This window comes from Genypterus blacodes, unplaced genomic scaffold, assembly GCF_046128005.1.
Source record: "Genypterus blacodes isolate CSIRO-AG114 ecotype Tasmania unplaced genomic scaffold, CSIRO-AGI_Gbla_v1 ptg000012l_1, whole genome shotgun sequence".
NCBI classification, from domain to species: Eukaryota; Metazoa; Chordata; class Actinopteri; order Ophidiiformes; family Ophidiidae; genus Genypterus; species Genypterus blacodes.
The window spans coordinates 1069649-1093322 of NW_027466826.1; the positions used below are offsets into that span (position 1 = coordinate 1069649).

General features: G+C 41.0%; 1 protein-coding gene across 1 annotated transcript; it reads left to right on the forward strand.

The window, feature by feature from the left end:
* The first annotated feature begins 397 nt into the window (after positions 1-397).
* Positions 398-22362, forward strand: kif16bb (kinesin family member 16Bb). The gene is given in 20 exon segments (XM_076165775.1): positions 398-406; positions 885-1001; positions 1302-1418; positions 2061-2158; positions 2906-3021; positions 3128-3270; positions 3559-3727; positions 4149-4274; positions 4465-4681; positions 4796-4832; positions 4912-4971; positions 10822-10941; positions 11067-11118; positions 11194-11331; positions 13472-13554; positions 16173-16261; positions 18460-18618; positions 19410-19488; positions 20045-22213; positions 22354-22362. Coding segments are annotated over 20 exon segments (4107 nt in total).
* The last annotated feature ends 1312 nt before the right edge of the window (positions 22363-23674 follow it).

Consider the following 23674-nt stretch of genomic DNA (forward strand, 5'->3'; position numbering starts at 1 on the left):
CCTATACAACAGTAAATCTGTTATATGATAAAAACCTAACGTTAAAAAATAAAATAAAATTGGTATCTCTGTATCCCATCCTACGTTCGTAATTGCATGTTTCTGCCCGTTTGTTACCGAACTACTACAATTACTTTAATGTATACCCCTGTCCAGTCATATAGTTAATCAAATCCATGTCTGGCTCCAAATGGGATAAATATTTTATTTATTTGGATCCACCAAGTTCTATAAGGAAGTTTTGAGAAACTTCCAAACAAACAAACAAACAAACACACACACCTACCACCAAGTAACAAACACTGTTGAAAACATACAAAAATATACAAATAATACTTTTCTCTGACTTATCTAAGGGCCCATGGAGCCCTAGTGGCTAGTTTGTGCATTGTGCCAAATGAAGAAAGTGTGGATAGGCCACAGGTGAGCTAATTAGGAGGTAAGAAGGCTGCAGTAATGTGAGTGACACAGATTTAAGGCAGTCGTCAAACAATGGACAACAGAGGCAGTGTAGTGTACCAGAGGTGGATTAGCTGCTAATTAGGTTCATAATCTGCCTAAATTTGATTATGTCATGGCTTCAGTGCGTGTTGCTGTCCGTGCCCGACCCCTGAACAAAAGGTATTGTACAGGAGTCAGATCACCCTATTGAAGTTATCATTATCCCAATTTAGTGAATGTGCCTGCCGCAGTTTAGTAGCAGTGCTCAACTGACCACATTAATATTTCACAGAGAAAAGCAATTATCATCACAGACAATAATTCAGATTAATGGAAATTCCACGTCGATTTATCAGGTATTTACCACAGAATTAAATATGTTATAATGTTAAAATGCAATCCCCTGAATTTTAAGATTGTCATGTTGTGTTTTTCAATTCTAGCCTTCATCTAATCCCATTGGAGGTGATAAACTGAAGGACAAGGGGAAGATATTTACTTATGACTTTTCATATGATTCTACTGACAGAGGAAGCCTCGCTTTTGCTTCCCAGGAAAAGGTATCTGAACTCTTTCAACACCCTACCATTCTGTTTCACTTCCAACACTTTATTTTTGCGAAGCTTTCTAGTACTATGGAGTCTATCAGTAAACACACACCTCTTTCACAGAACTTTTTATAGTACCATTTTGTTCCCCCCTTTTTCTGACTTATTTGTTGTCAATTTGTATGTATGAAACTGTTCAGAAATGTATTGCACTGTTTTGCCCATAAGTCTATAATTGCAACAAAGACATAAACGAATGGTGCTTTTTAACATTCTTTAACATCTTACTTTAATGATCCTATTCAATTTCAGATTTTTCAAGACTTGGGGTCTGATGTCTTAAAGGCTGCATTTGAAGGTTTCAATGCTTGTGTGTTTGCATATGGCCAAACAGGCTCAGGAAAATCATACACCATGATGGGGCACAATGTAAGTCCTGCTATACAGCTTCTACAGCATATGTTGCACATGTCATGGATGGATTTCCTAAGGTTACAGTTAAATTAAAAGGTAACCAGGTTACCCAAGTTTGCATCATCATCAGCACCAAAAATGTCACAACACTATAAAGCTTGCACAGAAAATATCCCTGTACTACTAATGTAGCATGAATATAATCGCCACACATTTTCCCCACTCATCAGAAACTACAGTGATGGCAGCAATCTGCCTTCTTTCTCTAGACACCTTCCACAGCAATGGAGATTTAACGTTACTAATAACATATTTTCTTTTCCACTGGGAGACGTGTTCAAGGTCATCAGCAGAGCTGCTGACAAACATCCTGGATAATTGTATATGGCTCTTAATGCCTACTATCTGTTACTTTGTAATTAAAACAAGAAGCTGCCCAGCTCGGAGAGGAATTGCTTTCATGCTTCAGTGACAATCAGATGAGCTGTTTGTGTTGATCAGCAGTCTTTGCATGTGCTGAGTTGTGGTTAATGCACATCAAAAGACATCTAAATTAGGAGAAAATAATTGGAGCAAAATGTATTTGTCCTTTTAAAAGTACAGTGGTATTCTTAAATGAGGTGTCTTAACGTGATGTCTCCTATTACTACGTGCCAGGAGGATAAAGGTTTAATCCCACGAATCTGTGAAGGCTTTTTTGATGAGATACTTCAGAGAAACAAGAGTGGTACAGTGTCCCTCCATACAGAGGTCAGGTAAGGGTCACCAAACTACACCTCACCTTTTTATGGTTAAGAACTAGCGAACTGTAAATATTTGGCATGATTGATCATTTCATCACTTCATCATTCAAAAACGTGTCGACATTTGATAACATTTTATTAGGGAGAAGCAGCATCATAACATGACAGACACAAATGCTAACTTGGATATTGAATACTGGACATCTCTGATATTTATTAGTTAGAGGGGCACTAATTAGCTTGGTGCATACTTTAATGAGACCAAACAAATCCAGAACAAATAGATTGTTGTGATAGTATTTGGATGATTTTTTAAAATGTAGCCAGAAATTTTACCGTTTGACCTTACTGTGATGTGTTGAATGCAATGTCGCAATGCTTTTACCTGCATTACGATTGTTTTCACACTTACACACACACACACACACACACTACTCAAAAAGTGAAATGAATTTGAATAAACATGGTGGAAGGGTGGATTTTACAAAGTCTCTTTTAACATTGCGAGAGAGGGCATTCAAAATCTGTTTGGTTTTCTCCAGAAGTTAACTGGCACGTGTATCCCATGATAGTGGTGCAATTTGGTATTGACCCAGGTGAATTCTGAGATTATCATTATAAATAGTAGTAGTAGTATTTTATTATAGTGGTTTACAAGTTGTTCGGTTCTCATACACACAACCGTGAAAAACCTTGATTTGTTTCCGTAGATTTATAAAATATTTGCTGTTCAACTTTGCATTTCTGTCTTTGCACCAGCTATTTGGAGATATACAACGAACGGGTGCTGGATCTTCTCAAGAAGAGAACAGCACACACAGATGGTGGAGGCTTGAGAGTGAGAGAACACCCCATGTTTGGACCCTATGTAGAGAGTAAGGCATTAATTAATTCACCTTTCCATCCCGCTTCGAATATACATGATCTGACTTGAGATGAGATACAGAATGCCATAATGAAATTGGACACAAATGTGTCAAGATCTCTCCAGGCACTTGGTACACAACCACAGTGACATGGAGGAGATGATCATTTTTGGGAATGCCAACCGAACCATAGCCAGCACAGGCATGAATTACGTCAGCAGCCGCTCCCATGCCATTTTCACCATCAGCTTCACTCAGGTGAACCTGTTTCCTCCCTGCTGGAATGCCACATGTTGCAGTGTTGGCTTGGAATTTTGATGAGTTGATGTTAACCTGAAAACTCTTAGAACTGCTAGTATAGGGTCATTTTTTATTTATTTATATTTCCCTTTATTTATTTATTTATTTATTTATATATATATATATATATATATATATATATATATATATATATATATATATATATATATATATATATTATTCTCCTCCGTGATGTTGCTTCCATTGAACTAAATGACAATTGCACAGAATTGTTTTCCATTCCAGGTTTGGTTTGATGAAGACTTGCCATGTGAGACACTAAGTAAGATCCACCTGGTGGACCTGGCAGGCAGTGAGAGGGCTGATGCCACCCACATTACAGGCACAAGGCTAAAAGAAGGTGCCAACATCAACAAATCCCTGGTCACCCTTGGCAGCGTGATCTCTGCTCTGGGTAAATGGTTACAGATTGACTGGTGCACCTTGACATCACATCCACAGCTGTTATTGAGCCGATTGGCTCAATATTGTATAATGAATACCTACTTTAACCTTTGCAGCGGCCTCATTAAGTCAACTGTAGAGTTGTTTCACCTCTATTGAAATAGATCTTTATTGTAGCATTCTGGGTTATTTTTGTGATTTGGCTGAAATGACTTTTGTTGTGATAAAATGATGGCTAAACTGAAATGGTAATGATGGAACTGGTGACCCTGAGGCCCTTAATGCAAAATGGTAAGTTTTGTGGTTTATAATGATCTGTTTTTGCATGATTTAGCAATGATCTTCAGGCTTTCAAAATGGTTCTGTAATAGTTTGAGATAAAAAAAAAAACATCCAGCTTCTAAGTCAGTGTTTCACTCTGTGACCACCAGCTGACCTTAACGTGGGTGGACAAACAACAAAAAAGAAGCAGATCTTCATTCCCTACAGAGACTCTGTGCTGACATGGCTTCTAAAAGACAGCCTGGGTGGAAATTCCAGAACTACTATGATAGCAAGTATGTAAACCTGAACGCTGCTGACATATGACATTTCAGGCCATTTCCAGAAAGTGTATCCAGTCGTTTTGTCTTATCAGCTCTTGAGGGTTGAGGAGTCGCACAATCCTCCTTTTTTCTTTTCTATGACTTATCCCATTACTCCTCCTCAACCTGTATATGTTACTGTACTGTGTATATGTGATGACAGCCATTTCTCCTGCTGATGTGAACTACGGGGAGACACTGAGTACTCTGCGTTACGCTAGCCGAGCGAAGAACATAGTGAACTCTCCTACAGTGAACGAAGAGGGCAGCACTAAGGTCATCAAGGAGCTGCAGGGAGAGATAACCAGGCTCCGAAAGCTGCTAGAAGAAGCCATACAGGTTTTGCACACTCTTGATAAGTAAACGTACCACAATATGCAGTAGATGTACATTATGTGGACAATATTATTCATCTTTATACTTGGTAAAGAGTATTCAAGTTTTTTTGTTTAACCACCATTTCAGGCGTCCCGTGAGCCATCTTCCTTTATGAGGGTGGAGGAGGAGGAGCTGCATCAGAATGAAGCAAAGGTGAGTCCTCCCGAAAAATATACATCTTTTTTCCCTTCTGCTTCTTTAACTAAGACATCTGTCATCTCCACCCCTCCAGGTTCACGCACTGACCAAGGAGTGGACCGACAAATGGGGTGAAACGCAAAATATTCTGCAGGTAATTTATCCACGTTTTGAATTCATTTTTCAATTCAACTCATTCCTCAAAATTAAATGGGAAATGACTTATCTGGAACAATAAATCTAACATTGCTGCTTTGCTTTTTCCCTTTATTTTCAATGTTATAGGGCCATTACATTGTTACTTGTCATCACTTGAAGTCCTTTAATTATATTATTTTAATATTGAAAGAACTTGAAGAAAATGCTTCTATTTTAAATCAGACTTTTTTTCAGAATTGGTCTTAATCTATTTATTCCAGGCTAAAAGTATTAGGTGTCCTGATTCAATGTCAGAACAGTTACTTTTTTGTCATTACATGCAACCCAAAAAGCAGATTTGGCCAATATCGGGCATGTATCAGTTGAACCAAACTTGAGCTGGCATACATTTGGCAGTTCTTTAAAATATGCCGTCACAAAGTACACAAGTTTGCTAAGGTCAGTAATTTAAACGAGCAACAAGCCAACAAGCCTCCAGCAGTAGGTTTTGATGCGTCTGCTTGCAGTACAGACATTCTGCCAGCAGGTGTCACTGCAAGTCTTGTGAACAGTTATGTCTTTCACAAAGCTGTGTAGGGAGTAGAGAGTCAACCTGGCACTCAAATTAAATTCTCTATGTATTTGGATTGAAATGGCACCCAGTGTCTTTCTGGATTATTGTAACGGTCCTGACGTGAATATGTGAAGGTGTTTGGGGAGTCGGACAGAGAGAAGCAGAACAGACGTGCCTTCTCCTCCCCTCGCATATGGTTTCTCATGGGCAGGGTGGCAGCATCATAACACAATCTATTCCCACAGCCACCCACCCAAAATGTCCCCGTTTGCAAGCCCAAAGTTTACGCTGAACACTCACTAAATTTGTGACTAACCTCCCAAGTGACACCAAATGTCATCTGTTTGGGGCTCATCCTATCCAGCCAAGCAGCCTGTTGCATTATGCATTAAACTGTGAAGCATGCCAGTCGTGAAAAGTGTAGGTGACATCATGTATTAATTATACTGTATATGCTGGACAAAGGTGCATGTCATCCAGTGGTCTCTGCAAGGATTTCAACTAACAGGCTATATTAATCTATAATTATTGTGCTGACTTAGATATGAGGCTATTACTTTTGGAATTTGTCTCAGAATAGGTAAGTGTAGCACGTACAGGTCAACCTGTAGTAACTGTACATACAAACATACCCACACAGACGCACAATAAAGTTCTTAAATCTAATACTTCTTGGTATCGGATTTAAGAACTTTATTGTCATATGCACTCTGAGCAATCTGCTTTCTAATACAATGAGGTTCTTGGTTTGCGCCTTCATAGGTTCAGCAACAGAAATGAGAATAAGAAAATGAGAAAAAACATACATGAGCAATCAAATCATGTGTAAAAACAATATAGCATAAACCTATAGCATAACACAAACCTGTAGCACAAGATAAGCATAAGACCAGAAGACTGTATGGTCTTTTGCAATGGCATAATGTGCAAATGCATTAGTCAAAAAGAAAATGGTTATATGAAGCAAACGCAAGTAATTATAGAATAAGACATAATATACTGTATGTCTTAGAATATATTTATTCTTTATACATAATACTGGAAATCTCTAAATGGAACTGCTTTGAATTGCATCATCATGTAAGGTTTTTGAATATGCGGTACATGAATGTCAATTATGTGTTTGTATGCTGGGTAATTGACATTCTGTTCTGTATGGTTGTTAGCAAGTGACATTTACTGGCTCGACAGTCCTTTATTCATAACAGCATACTGGAACTCGTTAGCAGCTGTGACTGCTTCTAATTAAGAGGTCTTGATTTTCGAAATGTGGCACTTTTGTTTCTGACCGACAGAATCATTACAGCGACTGTGTTGTAAATCTGTGTACATGTTAAAAGGGAGATGACTTTATTCTAAAATGGTCCGTCTCTCTTGGCAGAACTGAAGTTGTGGGCACGAAGCCTTATTTAGGGCTGAGCCTGACCACGTGGAGACGTATGCTATGATGCAGTGTAACACCTAAGCTAAAAGGCAGCAGGCACACCGACGTTTCCTTACCTCTGTATGGCAGTGCTTGATGAGTGACTTTATGGATTTGACATTTGTCTTCCTGTGCATTTGCATGCCACCTGGGATGAAAAATGATGAGTGGAATTCCTGCATGCAATGGTGAGATATGTTAAAGGTGGTGTCTTTGCTCATGTATCCCCTGTTGCACATGAATAGATGTTTTAAATTATTGTGTAAGATAAGATGAAAGTTTATTATCCCGAGGGAAATTACTGTGCAACAGTTACAGTGCAGAATGAAACCCAGAACCAGGAATCACCTAACTAGTGCAATAAGAAACGTACAAGAATGCAAGTAGATAATAAGTACACACAATAGGGGGAACGAAGTACATACAATGGGGGAACAGTACATGACAGTATAAGTACATAAGGACGACAAGGTTACAAAGTGCAAATGTGCATCTGACTGTGAGGTATGAGTAATTACAATCTATACAACTACAGCATACACGTGTGTATATCTGCTATACAGCAACGTGTAGTGTGATATGCTATAAAGTGACAGTGAAGCAGGTTGTGGGGGGGAGGCAGTGGCTCAGTGGGTAGAGCTTCCACTTGGGAACCGGAGGGTTGCCAGTTCGAGCCCCTGCCGAGGCGCCCCTGAGCAAGGCACCGAACCCTCAATTGCTCCCCCCTCTGCGAAGGGTGGTAATGTAATGTAAGTCGCTTTGGATAAAAGCGTCTGCCAAATGATCGTAATGTAATGTAATGAGGCTCAGATCCCTATGTCCCCACCGAGTCCAATGGCCACAGGGAGACAGGATTTCCTATGGCGTTCAGTAGTACACCTGGGAGGAATGAGTCTATTACTGAAGGTACTTTTGTATGAGGCCAATAATGCCAGTAATGTGTGTAGTGTTCTATTTCACATATGACTTGATTGTTCTTCAAGTCTTAAGTCTCACATGTTTGTCAGTTATGTTATAATTCTATTGCTGAGAGGTTGATCTTTTCTTTATGGTCGCGAGGAGACGAGCTGACCAAGAGCGGCGTAAACAGAATGTGAATTCTGTATTCAAAGCAGGTTAGGAATGCAAAGTTATTCATCGTCAGCGTTCCAGATTGGTTACAGGGCATGTGGGAAAGAGGAAGTAATTAATATGAAATGGATTCCAGAGCAGCCTCTTACCAGAGAGAGAAAGCAACAGATTGAAAGAGCAATAAATGGCAGGTAGAGGGTAAAGTGATATTGTTCCACTGCACAGTTACACACAGATCCTCTGCGTGTTTGTATTCTCCAAGCGTTGAACTTGCCAAAATCAGCAGAAAGAAACCTCACATGCCCTGAGCCTTGTTCTGTTTAAAGTCAATTTGCTACATAAAATAAGAAGTTCTACATCATATTTTGGCATTTTACCTTTATAGGTTCACTTTTTTTTTCACGAACCTCATGTCTTTTGAAAGATGGCTCTGTAATTGCCTTTCACAGCCTATAGATTTAATCTGGCAGTGATTTTATTGTGATTCTTTTAACTTGTCTGAAATATGAATGAGACTCCTGTTCAGTTCAAACACTTTCCCAAGCTGGCCCTTTAACTGGCTGCTTTTTAGAAAGTGTTTGAGTGACCTGCTTTTCATTGCATTGCTAAGAGCTCAATTCTCATCATTGTCGTCAAATTGGTTTCGTTTGCTTGTCAGATCTAGACTGACTGATTCTTCATGATGCGTCATTGTTATTTCCCTGGCCTCACTTTGCAGCATTAGTTTTAAATTTGTCAGAACAACCATTTGAGGATTTAAATAACTCCAATCAATCAAGCCATACAAATGCAGAAGTTGTTCCTCTAAACAAAGGATACCTGCTGATGTATTCTCTTGCGACCGGTGTTGACGAGGCTAATGGGCAGCCAGGAAAGGATGATTGGTCGGTTTAGTAAGGCAATGTTCTGCTATGCATATTAACCAAGTGGAGAACCTGAACTGTCAAAGCGCTGAGTGAATCCATTAAAAATTCCACCCGACTACAGATGATGGCTTTTAATGGGAGCCTACATGCTGCCCAAGCCTGGCTGCTGGTCCTGGCCACAGCTAATTACAGTATGTTCACCAGCTGCCTCACAGTGAACTGACTGATGTGGTATGGAGCAAGTTTCTCTGCTATGTGTGAATGTGAGGAGACAATAAGAGGATCTCATCTCTTTCTGGTGTCAGAGGGAAGTGACAAAATGCATTAATCTGCCAGACTGCGTCTCACTTCTAATGAAGTCTGAAAAATCTCTTTTAATTAAGTACGGGGGCTGTGGTCGATGCCTCTCCCTCTTCATTAGAAAAAGGATTTCTCCAGTCTCACAGCTGCCAATGAGCGAGGTGATGGTGGACATGTCTCTCACTTTACAGTCCGATCCATACAAGTTAGACCAGGAGGCCGATGAAAGGGAGGAAAGTATCGCCTCCATATGTAAGATTTTCTGGTCTGCCTCTTGGAGAGGCGCGTTAAATAATCCATACAAGTGAGAAAGATTTTCGAGCTACTCATACTTGGACAGACTGACAGTTATTGATCGACATCTCGTGCCCCCAAAGGCAAAGGATGTTGGCCTTAAACACTTGCCCTCAGAGATTAATTTCTTTTTATGGCTTAATTCAGCATGTCTTTGGAAACTCACAGGTCATCGGATGCGTGTGAGTGTTCAATTTCTTATTGGAAAATTAACAAATGGACTGCTGGAGTCAGTTTGTCTGCGGCCTGTCTAGGCTTTTCTGAAGCTTAACCCCATTCCTTTTAGTGAAGCTGGATATAAAAATAATACAAAATTGCATTTCATACAAAGATAAAATGAACATCTCCCCGTACCAGATGCATGCTGTAAGGCAGTGCGATTTATGCTTTTACATTTCCTCAGTGCCAATCATTGCAGGCAGTGAAGCGTTGTATGGAACCGATCAGAAGTTTAAGTACAGCTGTCCTGTGCTCGCATGGATTAAATCAATTTCTCTCCTTATCACATTTCTGTGGATGTATTGAAACGCCATTAAAAACATTTATAAGTATTTACAGTCATACAGGACAAGCAAAATGGGTTTTTTATGACATTAAATTTCAGTCTGACTTTTGAGTTGAGGTGAAGCTATTGTTTCTGTATATGTGATTGGCTTGGCCACTAAGGGGCAGCATCAATCAGTGTGTCGTGTGTCAGTATAATATGGAGATTGAAGTATTTTCATTATCAGGGCATTTTGTGAATATGTATAATTTTTCATTGAGAGATGTTTAAAATACCCCAGGGAAAAGTTTTTATGATTAATTTATCCCCTGTTTCCTGTGGTTATGCTGGCATGATTCCTCTTCAGTAAGACACAACAAATGCACTTTAATGTGACCTTGCATATAATGCCACAATATAGATGGCATACACTACCTGAAGTTTGTTGCTTGTAAAGTTGACGTACTTTATTTTAGTAGCAACACACAGTGTTTATAGCTTAGTATCACTCAGGGCAATGGCGCATGGTATATACATTTTTTGTGTGTGGGTGGTGGCACTGCGTCTGCTTCGCTCGATGAACACAATGTTCAGTTTGACTCCATCCATGATAATCTGAATGATTTATGGTGTCTCTCTTGCCGTTAGCCACGCTACTGCTTCATGGCGACACATGGTTGGGACGCCACTATTTTTCTGCTTGGCCTTCAGGCAAGGGAGAGCAGTCATAAAGAATTTAGTTTTCTGCTGGTTGCCATTAAATGTCTGTCAGCATTTTTATTTTATATAATGTACCATCAGCTGCAGGCTATTGAAGGGATTTTTCCCATGCTATATTCTTCTGTGTCCCATAGGAGGAGGCTGTCGCTCTGAGGAAGGAGGGGAGTGGACTGGTCCTGGACTGCCAGCTACCTCACCTCATAGGCATTGATGAAGACCTGCTCAGCTCTGGCATCATCCTCTATTATATAAAAGTGAACAGCATTTATGTAATCCATACACTCTTTCATAGAAATAAGCGGCCTCATGAGTCCACTTATCAGAGTTATCTGATTGACAAACAAGTAGCAAACATATTATACCCCTTCATTTGCTATAGGAGGGCAGAACTGTGATCGGGACTGATGAAACATCAAGGTGTCTGGATATTGGTGAGTCAGGAGTTGGGTTCTGAACAGTACACCTGTTGTGTTATCAATAGGGCTTGAAATGTTTTTTGTATGCAGTGCTTCATGGTCCTGGGCTCCTGACTGAGCACTGTATGCTTGAGAACAGTGCTGGGACTGTGAATCTGATCCCACGGGATGGTGCTCTGTGTGCGGTCAATGGGACAGTGGTAACGGATCCCTGCCAGCTCACTCAAGGTAAGCTTTGTATAAAGCTGATATACACCCGATAGTCCTTATGGACAAAAGATCAGTCGAATTAGTGCTAAAGCTAATGATTTTGTGATTGCTTTGGAGCAACCTCTGAATTCTTCTTGGATTCTTAACCACATCATAGTTTAAGTTGGTCACTTTCGAAAAAACCAAAATGTAACATACTGTATTATGCCATATGTTGACATAGTTATGGCTTTTAACTTTAAATTTTTTTTTCCATGATTTCATTTGTTTTTACATGCTTGAATTAAAAAAAATAAATAATTGGTTTGTTTTGGCTCGGCTGATAAAGGCCCTCTGTTCTGAGTGGACCAGTTGTAGGGCTTCATTCATTAGGTGCCATAAAATAGGGGAAGAATGGTTTCAACAGCATTGTACAGATTGACGGTAAAATCAAGATAAACCTGATTGTCCCACAAGTGGGAAATTTGGCTTGGGCTCTTCACCCGTGCCACAGCCATAAAAGGATGGTATACACATCAATGACAACAAACAGCACCACAATGACCCTGATACTGTGTAGTTCAGAACATGGTACCCTGCAGTATCATGTAACCATATTTCAGATACATGTAGGAACAATTAATAATAAATGCAGTAATAGGAAATATTAAAAGTTAAATAAATAGGATCAAGTGTCCTAATACTAAGAATATAAGTTCTGTGAATAAATAACTCCAGGAAAGTCGGTGCAAAAAAGCAATAGTATGTCATCAAAAATCATCATTCAGATGAATGAGATGAGTATTGTGTGCATGTAAACGTAGTGACTAGTAAATTAGATGCAGTGCAATCCAGTTGCTCTAAATAGAAACATCTTTTAATATAAGGTTGTCCAATACAACAACGCCCAACTATGGGGTATATATCAGAGATTAACCTAATCCAGTAGTGTCCATAAATTGATTTCAAAATTCGCCAGTATTTCTTTTTTTGTTGGGCAATTGCATGTGGTTGTGCAGGTGTATACTTTAAACTGGCATTCCGACTATACGAGATCACTGCATCTGCATATGAAATCCACTTCATGTCTCTGGCGCTCCCACAGCAGTGCACTCAAGGCATGAATGGTTTGTGAATATGACTCTACGGGGCAGATGCCATTTCTCTTACTAAACATTTTCAAGGGCGAGAGACCCTGGATTGAAGCTTCAGACAAAGCCCCAGGCCCTCCATTTAATTGGCAGATGGGAGTTGATAGGGCCGACAAGTTTGAAGTGGACCAGAGCATTAACCTTTCAAAGGACGGAGCCGAACCGCTCTGGAACTCCTGCCCCCCTGAGCATACTCCGCATGCCACGGCTTGGTGCTGACCTCCTCCTCATCACTTTCGCCTTGCTTTAGAGAGATAAACCCTGCGCGCAGAACCAGCATAAGGCTCAGCCATGCCAGTCTCTTCTATAACCATTTCAATTTATCCAATATCCCCTTCAGAAATGGCTGCATGAAGCTATTTTCTTGAACAAATGATAGTAATCAGGCTGCCCTCTCAGGTGCTTTGTCACTCGTCAGAAGTCATTAGTACTAGCTAGATTAGTATTTGCTGTGCTGAGAGAAGAGAACGGAGAGACCTAGAAAATCTGTGGTTGTGGCTATATGAGCTCTAGTTTGATATATAAACCCTAATATCACTTCAATTCTATGGCTTTACAAGACTTTTCAAGTCTCCCCGAGACCATTTCCTCTGGTGATTCACCTCCCTGGTCTAGGTCAGTGCCAGTCATATTGCAGATTGGGTTCTTCATGGTAATTTGTTCACTCTACCCAAGCAGAGGAAAGTGGAGGAGAACTTTTGCCATTTGTCAAGTTTCCACAAAGTTCGGTGCAGAGACGGTTCAATGCAGCACCTACATTGACAGGAAGATTCCCATGGCCAAAGTGAATTGCTCCTCTGCTATTTAACGCATGATGGATAGCATCCCACACTTCCAAAGGAAGCATGGCAGGTTTCAGCCCCATTACTGTCACTTGCATCTCTTGTGAAACCTATTTTGGGTTTGCCAGTCTTACAGTACAATCCACTTCTCAATATTGGATTTATAGCAAGTAGTAAACGTTGAGCTAATCTGTGGGTTGGTGATATAACAGTTTGCTCATGCTTAATCTATTCTGTCGCATCTAGGTGCTATCATACAGCTGGGGAAAGGAAATGTATTCCGCTTTAATCACCCGGCTGAAGCTGCCCGGCTCGGAGAGAAACGCAAGGTAAAAACTGCTACAAACATGTCTGGTGTTTACAAAAGGGAACAATGAATGCAAATGAAATAGAAATAATTACGCAAGCTCTATTGCCTTTCAAAGCATATGAAGTTAAAGGGCTTGACTATATTTTGAGGTGTATGTAAACGTAGTGACTAGTAAATTAGATACAGTGCAATCCAGTTGCTCTAAATAGCAACATCTTTTAATATAAGGTTGTCCAATACAACAACGCCCCAACTATGGCCCTAAAGATTATCAGAGATTAACCTAATCCAGTAGTGTCCATAAATTGATTGTGTGTGTTTTGCTTGTGTGTGTGTGTGGCTACAAACTCTGCTGCATGGTTCATATGTGCCCATGATACCACCAGCGTAATCTGACTGTAGAAAGTGGAAAATTCTCATTTTATGTGAGTCACAATGGCAAGGAAATGTTTGTGTTTTAGATTAGATTGTAAATGTAACATTGGTGTGCACACTCTTTGAGATTAGATGCTCCCCGAATTCCATATTGTATCTTGTGCTTGTGATTCATGTACTTATGAGCGGAAAGTACTCTTGTTGAACCATGACTCACGCTTCATATCAAACTTTTAACACCATATATACACAGCAATGCTTTATGCTGAGAGTAGATGTTAGTTCTTTATTGGCACGGTGTGTTGTTACTGCAAACTGTCAGCTTTCTGTGTTGCTGAAACTCCACCGCTCCCTCCGTCTGATTACCTGCTTCACAAAAAGCGTTGTCTACACGTTATGAACTTGTTTCAAACTTATAAAATCTCTCCTCTCTGCCCGACAGCGGGTCAGGTGCAGTTCCTTTCAAAACTGGCTGATTTCCTTCCGTCTTGCAGCAGCCTCTTGTTATTTTCCCCTTAAGTGGAATTACTTTTTTGAACTCTTCACTTCACTCTTCAGAGTTTTCTTTCTGAAAAAGTTGTACATGAAGTATTTTTTGAGAAGCTCTGCTGGTGTAACCCTAAATAAATGTAGAAGTATGAGAATAGAAGTTATTTTTTCTGTAGTGTTTTGTGTCTGTCTGTACTGTGATGTAGGCTGCCACGTGGAGTTTGACGTGGATTGCATTATTAGATTCCAATGTTTGAATTTACAAGACTAATTGGATTACACAGGTTAGGAAACTACTGATTGCAAATGGATTTGGATGGATGGATTTATTTAGAATCACATAATCTCAGACTAGTTGGTATGTTTACATGTAGGTCCTCACATATCGGTTGGTGTAGTCTGGATAAAGGACCTAAATATGTGAAATGATTTTTGGTTGATTTACTCAAAACGTAGATTTACAGTGACTGCATGGAGTGTGTGCATGCATACCCTCACCTGCCGTGTTTTGATTACAATCTATGAATCATCTGTTGCCTTAATTGCAGTCCAAGCAAAACTATATATACCATTTTATGTTGTAAAATGGCTTCATGTACACAGCTGTACTTGGTTCTGCTCACTCCATTATTGCAATTTGCTGTTACAGTTAAGTAAAGCACAGACATCAAGGTCCCACATTGGTTCCTGGAAGATTGCTATTTATTTTTAACGATGATTTTCAAATAAGATGTGCTGTATTCAGACTGAAAGTATGCAGGCTCTTGCAGGAACTGTTGTCTAAAGGACACATCACTTTAAAATAGTCCATTTCACTAATTTTAAATTGCAATGCAGTGCCTGTTTTTAGTGTATATCTGAAATTACCCAGAAACGGCATGTGTGCTGTACCTATATGGAACTGCATGAAGTCATCATTTGTCATACAGGTTGACTCTTTCATTATAGTTGTACACAAAACTCTCATGCTATTTGATCTAATCTTTGATTGTCTCAGATAATAGATCCTGTTGGAATATAACAAATAATGTCAACACACATATAAGTAAATGCAGTAACTGAGGTTAATATAGTACAAGTAACCAAATGGCTGGCCCCGGGAAAGTCTGGAGATGGAGTAATACATACGAGCATTTACAGCGTCTCTCTCCAGGAGGGCTAGATAACACATATCTGCCAATAGGTGAAGAGGTCACTGTATCACTTTATCAAAGCTTCAAACATCTGTGGTCAGGAAGAGGGAAGAGAGGGGGTTCGCATGGACGGGCAGTCAGGCGGAGCTTCTTCAGATCAAAGGGCTAATTACACTATACTGTTGTTCTTTAATTTACACAAAGAGTATTCTACTTTCCCCCACAGACATCTGTTCATCCCTCAGATTTGAATCTTAGCCCTGCCCCTCTTGAAGCTGTCTGACCAATAGATAACAGTTAAACTACATTGTCATCAGTGAATTAGAATATAATGTAAACGCCCTGTATATGCGGGATAAATAGGGAAGCAAGGAAATATTTGATTGTCCTTCTTTGATGCATGCGAGAGTTGGAACCAGCGCTGTCCAAGGTCTTATTCCAGTAAAGCTCTTCTGAAGATTCCAGTTCATCTTTGCCTCATCTTTTCCTCTTGATTCACCACAAACGAACACGCAGAAGAATATCAGAACGATTCTTCAATAATCCCCTAGGATGTGTTCTGTGACTTGTAATTAAAGAGTTTATGTACATTATGTTTTTTTACAGGATTTATTCCAGTATTGTCTCATTCTTTCTCCAGAATGGTCTGCTCTCTGCCTTCTGCCTGTCCTTGACTGAAATGTCCAAATCTACTGAGAATCTGCCAAGGGCGGTGTGGCAAAATCCAGGGTGAGTTTTATGCAGACATGTGTAACACCTCTTGACGCACTGTGACACGGACATTGCTAAACCCACTCCACCCAATTCTCCAGTGTCCCTCCTTATTGAGCAGCATTCATAGGTGACATAGACATTGACCAAATCAAAGTCATAAATCATGGTAGCACTCCTGTGAGGAAAGGTGGGGAAAAATGTAAAATGCCACCCTCAAATACATTGTGTCATGCAGTGGAGAGTGCAGCAAGGGAGTGTTTAAAACAACTCTCTAATTAAGTGGGTAGTCAACACCCGGGGAGAAATTGTGTCAGAATGTCCTGGAAGAATATAGCTCTGAAAGTTCAGCCCACTAGAAAAAAAATAGAATGTGACATCATTGCATGATATGCTTCACAAACTTCAAAATAAATTTTCATCACATTTGTCACAGCAGGAAAGCTGCAGCTGCATCATTTTCCTTTTTGATGCTACATCCTCCACTGCTTCTACAGGCAGGGACACTGCTTAGGTGATTGACACCTGTGCCTTGGGCCCAGTCATGAATGGGAAGTTGCAGGCAGTTGCTTGCAGCCCTCTTCATCATATTTCTCTTCCCCCTCTACTTGAACAAGTGCCAAATGTCAGTACTTAACAAAATGACTCTGCTTGATTTTCATTGTATTGCTTTGTTTTGCCTTTGTACAGCAACCGCTTTCAAGGGGCTGATTTTTATAAGCTAGAAAATTGTATAATATGTGGTTTCGCAGTAAAGAGCGTGGGCAACATGTTTATGTTCTTCTGTAATTCGCAAATGAGAAATTTGTAACCTACAGTCCCAGTCAAATGGTGGGTGTACCTTATTTGGTACCTCATTATTCCAGGTCAAACATGAGGTTTGGTTGAGGGAGCTAAAGGCGGGTGGAGCATACGGATTGTGTTTTATTGACGTCCCGAAGTGTTAATAGCAGACAACTGTCAACTGTCAACCTCTCCTTCAGTAGAGAAGGACGGAAACATGGTGACTCCTCCTTGTCCACATACAGAAATAGTTTTTATTGCACTTACCTGACATTTAGACTGTTTAATTATCTTGTATATCTAGAGTAGATAATTTGTATTCAAATGTGTGGGGAGACAAGATTACATGCATTGATCTGCAGCTGCTTGACAGGTTTTTCCCACAGTTCACTAAAGCTGCCTATCAGCAGCAGGTACATGGGCCCTGTTCCAGAATCTCAAACTTGTGAGTGTGGTAGTTTAGTTACAATACCAATCTGACCTGGACGCACAGCATTTTAATATATATCCAGATGTTAGCCTGTTTCTGATACTTCAATGTTTTTCACACTGCCTTGACTCTAAACTGAAGTACAGAAAAGCCTCATGTTGCCCATCTGTTGTGATGTGTATGCACAATTGGCATAATGAGTTAACAAATTGAAGTAAATGGGTATTTCAGGTAAAGCATCAGTATACAAACAGACTCGTGAAATAATTTAAGCAGCACATTTTCTCGACAATTTGCCTCCAGCCTCAGATTTATTTTGATCACGTCTCGTTCTGATGCCATGTGCTCAGAGTAGCTTAGCATGTAGAGCGGTGTAAGTAATTGTCAAATGAGCTTTACTCAAATGAGCTATTGTACTTTCCTGGATGTGTACCATGCAAAATGCCTATGATTATGCAAGATGGATAATATAATACAAGCAGGCACGGTGTGTGCTTTTTGTTTTGTGTAGCCAGCTGTCATAGTGTCTTATTCAGCTTTTATTAAATGCCAAAGCCACTCTGAAGTGCTGCTCCTTCAAGTCTAACAGGAACGAACTTGGAGCTCCCAACGACGAAAAGGCCAGCTGATGTCTGACCTGTGCAGCGTTTAATGGCCACCTTGGCTCTAAAAGTCCCCCAACTGACCGTCATCTCTGTGCTTTTCTTCTTTGGCCAAAAAGCCAAGTGGCATGATGACTGTTTGCCTTCTTTGAACACAGACAGGCCGTTATCACAACCTCATGTCAAGTGCCATTTTCACACTGGTTAACATCCATCAGTCTAGCAGCTCCTGTGCCACATGTGACTAGTCCGGCCAGCTAAAGTGCTTCTAGAATGATCTTGCCTACTAACCTATTGGCTCTGAAAGCAGTGATTCGCAGTGAACATAGTTCAAAGCTCTGGGTTGTATTGAAATGTGCCCATTTGTGTATGCGTGTGGGTGTGCATGTGTGATGTGATAGGATAGAAGGGACGCATAACCAGGAGATAGATTGGCAGCAAGTCCAAGACAAACGCAACAGAGACATCAAAGGTCTTCCAGAAGAACACAGAAGGGCTCGGCATCAACAGGGAGCACGAGAGAAGAGAAAGGAGACGGAGATGACAGAGGCTGGCAATGGGTAAGTTAGGGGAGATGAACAGTGTTGCTGTGCTATTTGCATTGGTGATAATGACACCATTGTTTATGTGCCAGTTTTGTCTCTTCACCACCAGAACACTGTAAACCTCTGCATGTGAGAGATGCTTTGCATAAAAAAGGCTCCAGGTCTCTCTAATAGGGAATTCAGTATAAGAAGCCACATTCTATTTGCCTTCGTGTTCATCTGTGGAGAGAGGGCAGACCATATTCTCTTTTGATCACAGGATCTGGAAAAAACTTTTTTTTTCATCGTCAAAAGGACGTGCACTTCGTCCTTCTCCCTGAGGCGTCCCACCGTTTGCCCTCTTGTCAACCTGCTTTTAAATAACTCTACTAAAGTCACTGTGCTGCCGAATCATCCTGAGCTGCATATTTGATCTCTGTCCACTCTCGCCTCTTTTGAGTGCAGAGGATTGTATGTAAATCCTCAAATCAACATGCACAGATTTTATTTAATTTCACAGCTAGTTGAGTGGCTCTAATCTCATCCAGCCATTTGTGCGGTTTGGTTTTCAATGTTAATACACGTTTATGTGGGGGGGGGGGGGCTATTTCAGGCTTGTCTTTTGACAAACTGAAGTCTCCAGTGTCACACCGCAGCAAATAATTAAATTGCTTTTGAAAACAAAGGAATGTGGCACTGTGTATTATAATATAAACCCAGCTGTATTGTGCCACCTCATTATCAAGACGCAGCGTGTATGTGTGTTTTTTCTGATGGAATAATAAATGTAATATTTCCATATTCTATCTTAACGGTCTTTTTTTCAGTGGGATTTATGTGGCAACTGCAGGGACGGATTACTCCGGACTGTTAGCTCCTGCATCACCGAATCGATGCAAAATTAAGGTATGTACTCATATTTGTAGTGCTGCCAAGTAGAATAGGATATTAGCGGTAAGACATCAGTACTTTCAGCGTAAAGATTAACATTAACTTGCTTGTTTTGAACAAATGGAAAAATATGGTGTTCCACTAAGGTTTGTTTTACTAAAGAGACTATGGGGCCACTATGCAGCTGAGGTAGTGATTTTTATGAGGCATGAAATGCTTCCCCTTAGCATTTTGCGTTTGTTTATTATGCGCATCTTTCAACCCTGTTATGTTTTCCTGCTGGGGCAAAGAAAATGACACCCTTTCTGTGAGAGTATGTTGCATTGAGAAATATTTTTGCATTGTTGCTCCTTCACTTTCCTATGTGGCTTTTGTGTTCAAATGATTGATAGTGGTTTGATATATGGATATTCTGTGTATAAATATATATATATATATATATGTATACTGGCAGAAATTTAGAAAAGAGACTTCAATATAACAAAGTAGGATTATTGATTTGCTCTTGATGAAATCTTATTTGATTTTCTCACTGTTCCCCTTGTCTTCTCACCTACCTACCTTAAATTAGGCCATCCATGGAAAATATCTTGTCTCTCACTGTAGTTTTGAGTTGAATAGACACACACTGCAGGGTGGCTTGAGCGCCGGGGATGGCCAGGAGCAGCAGAGGGATTCGTCTCATAAATCAGGGCCAGAGCTCATGTCTGAAAAGCTGTGGAGAAAAGCTGAGCCTGGGGCTGGAGGTGCAAGTTATGAGGGAGAGGATGTTTGGTCAGGGGATGCCAGCCTCCAGCAGACAAGTGTCCTGGGCCCGGGTGATGGATGTGGCATAAAGCCAAAGGGGACCACTAACAAGAGCCAAGATGTCGTGGCTGACTGCTACAAGGGGAGACCTGGCTCTGGTGGGAGCTCATTAGGCAGTATGTCCCACCTGCAGAGCAATGGAGGAACAAGCTCCACGGCTGTCCTCCCACAGTCTAGCACTCATTCTCAGCTCTCCAGAAAGTCTCACAGCAGCCCAGCAGCCTGCTGTCCACCTGAGAACACTACCTTAGAGGACGGGTTCAGCTGCAGAGAGATGGATGAATGTGGGGGTTTTGAGGTGATCTCAGGAGTGTGTGAGGCAGAGATTGAGGCAATTGTGACTCAAAATTCGAGGCTGGGCTCTTTGGTCAGTGGGGTTTTGTGGCTTGTCCAGGATGCAGGGCGTCTCCTTTGGAGCTCCTCTGCAGTACTACAGCAGATTAGGGAGGAGGGATTGCAACCTGTCCGGACCCGTTGGTCGGGTCAAGTGGTCTCTCTAGTTAAGGAGAGCAAGGTTCTGTCTGTAGTCAAGTCTAGCCAGTTCCTTTCTCTGGTCAAAGGGAGCCGTGTGTTTTCTCTAGTTAACAATAGCCACATATTTTCCATGGTGAAAGAACTACCCCTCATACAGCGCATCCATACGGAGATAACTCAACAGCTTCAGTCAGAGGAGGCAGCTCGGATGACCCAGTGCCATGCAAGCCCCAACGCCAAACCTTCCTCATCACAGGACTGTCTCAAGTCAGTAGAGTTGCTTGACAATCTGCAACTAAACCAAGATAACTGGACAGTCGATATGAGAAGCACAGATGTACAATTGCCACAACAGCAGGATGTGACTCAAGGCGACAAAAAACGAGGAGACGGAATGATCCCAGCACAGAACAGCACTGAGCCACAGGTAACCCATGTAGCTGTAGACAGATCATTGGAGAACTCGATGACTGTAAAAAAGGCGGATGGTCAAATCTTCTGTCAAATGCTGGTAAAATTCCCTGATGCCCTTGTGAAATTGCAGTCCCTGCCCTTGGGAGACCTGAAGGACTCTTTAGAGTCCGTCATCTCCAACTCACTGTGCACCTCCCAGAAGACTATAGCCCTCTACTGGCTGAGTGCAGCTAAGTGCAGCCAACCCCAACCCCAGCCCCATCCTGCCCTTCTGATCCTGATGGACTCTGAACTCTATACCCTGACCTCTGACTCCGGGCTGTTGGTGGTGTTCTATCATCTGGACTTGCTGCAGTTGAAGGAAATTCAGATTGGGTTTGCAGGCCAAAGCCTGTGTTTGATGGGCACAGCAGAGAAGCATGTCCTGGGCCTCTACACCTACAGCCAGAAGCTTACCAAAGAGCTCTGCTGTGCCATCCTTGGTAACATCTGTCCAGGGGACAGCAGGGTCATTCAGCACCCTCTGCTATATGGAGACTTAACAAAGTTGTCTCTCCACTGGCAGACCTATGTACCAGACCTACTGCTGGATGCTGGTTTAAAGGTGCGCTGCCAGTTTCACAAGACTCTTGCTGATCTACTTTACCTTCTTCGTTGTAACATGGATCAAGAGAGTCTCAGCATGGGAGAGGTGCAGCTGCTACTGTACACTACTGTAGGGGTGTGCATTAGCCCACGACCCCGCAATAAGCCACTAGCCCAGCTTCTTCTTACTGATACCCACTTTGCTCTGGTGCAGGAGGATACAGTCTTTCACCCTGACCCTCACTCTGTCAGCCTGAAGCCTGTCCGCACACACTTCCACGACCTAACACTTCATCTGTGCTCGGATGTGCGCTGCGTGCTGGTGCACAATGAAGACAAGAGTGGAGCTGTCGGACTGGATGTAATCCTCGTAAAGGCAGTATCCAGAGGTCACCCTGAAAGCATGACGAAGGCAGCTATCCCTCCTGCACACACCTCAGATTCATCTCCACTCACAGAAGTGTGGAAATTAACTTTCAGTTGCCCCGCCGAGGCCGCCTGTCTGATTAATCACTTGTCAAACATCTGATCAAGGACTGAACAGCCAGTAATGAACAACCCAGCCAGCAGACTCTCGCACTTTTGTTATTACTCCCTCAGAGTGACTGACGGTGCAAAGCATTTCTCAATGTATGATAACAGTCAATATTACGACCTGGGCTGAGGTTTATGTATTGATTCATCTTAGTAGAAGTTTGCAGTTTTAAGACATGACTTTATGAATATAGCACCTAACATCTAAAAAAATTCAAATGACTTGTCTGTTTTTTTTTTGCCATTTCCCCTTTTTTTTGTCAGTGCTGTCACCGGTTTCAATCCTTCGGAAAAAAAAAAATTAACTATTAAAGTGTGTTTGATTAGCTTAATTTGTTTATTGAAAAGAAATGCAGATGTTGTGATATTTCAGATATTTAATGTAAAGAAAATTGTTCTTAAATACAAATGTGTGACTGTTGGTAATAATAAAAAGATAGGTAAACTCACTGCTGATGTGGAGGGATTTTTGTTTACCTCCGATATATTTAGGAAGAGAATTGTGTGTATTTCATGGTTCTTTTGCTCCATTAGCCTTGATAGACCATGTAGATGGGAGTGTTCTGCTTATACTGTATGTTCATCATGAGAATGACCATAGAGTAAAGTACACAGGGCCTAAATGAAGAAGAACTTATTCAGGTCAATTCAGTACTTCTGCTGCTATTGGGGCAACTTGTCTTAACTGTCTTCATCTTTTCTTCAACTGATTTTATCTCCCATTTCCATGGATTGTAGCCTGTTTCAGGACAGCATCCTCTTATCCCCTAACACGATGGAGTTTATTATAAAGATATCCAGTTCTTTATCGCAGTACTACATGTGCCAGGCAACACCTTTTGAATAAGATCGGTCTTTGTAAACTTTGAGGTGGAACATGATGAAACTCCCCTCAAATACAAACAAGTTTGACTCACATTAAGAGTTGCGAGTCAAGGACAGCCTGTCCCTTTTCTTGCCTGACTGACCCCATCCAGCATGGAAAATTACATGGGGCAATATAGTGCAATCAGTCCTCTTTTCTGCTCCAGCATGAAGGATGTAGATTTACTCCTGAATAAAGAACATCTCATTGGTAGGTTGGAGCAGGGTCAAAGCTTGGGGATTATTTTCCTGCTTTTTCCCTCCCAGATATTTAAATAGCTTTCAAACCATCTACTGTCTTGTGGCTAAAACACAAAAGACAAATCAAAAGCTGATGTATATGAGACTGGTGGACTTATTTGCAGTGCAAGAATTATGTTTTTAATTTTCCACAGATCAATTTTACAGATTACTACATTGCAAATATTTTACACTTTATGAAGGGTGTAAACCCATCGACCACAGTGACGGACCGTCCTTTGGAAGATTAGACTGTTAATGTCAATAATTGAAATACTAAGAA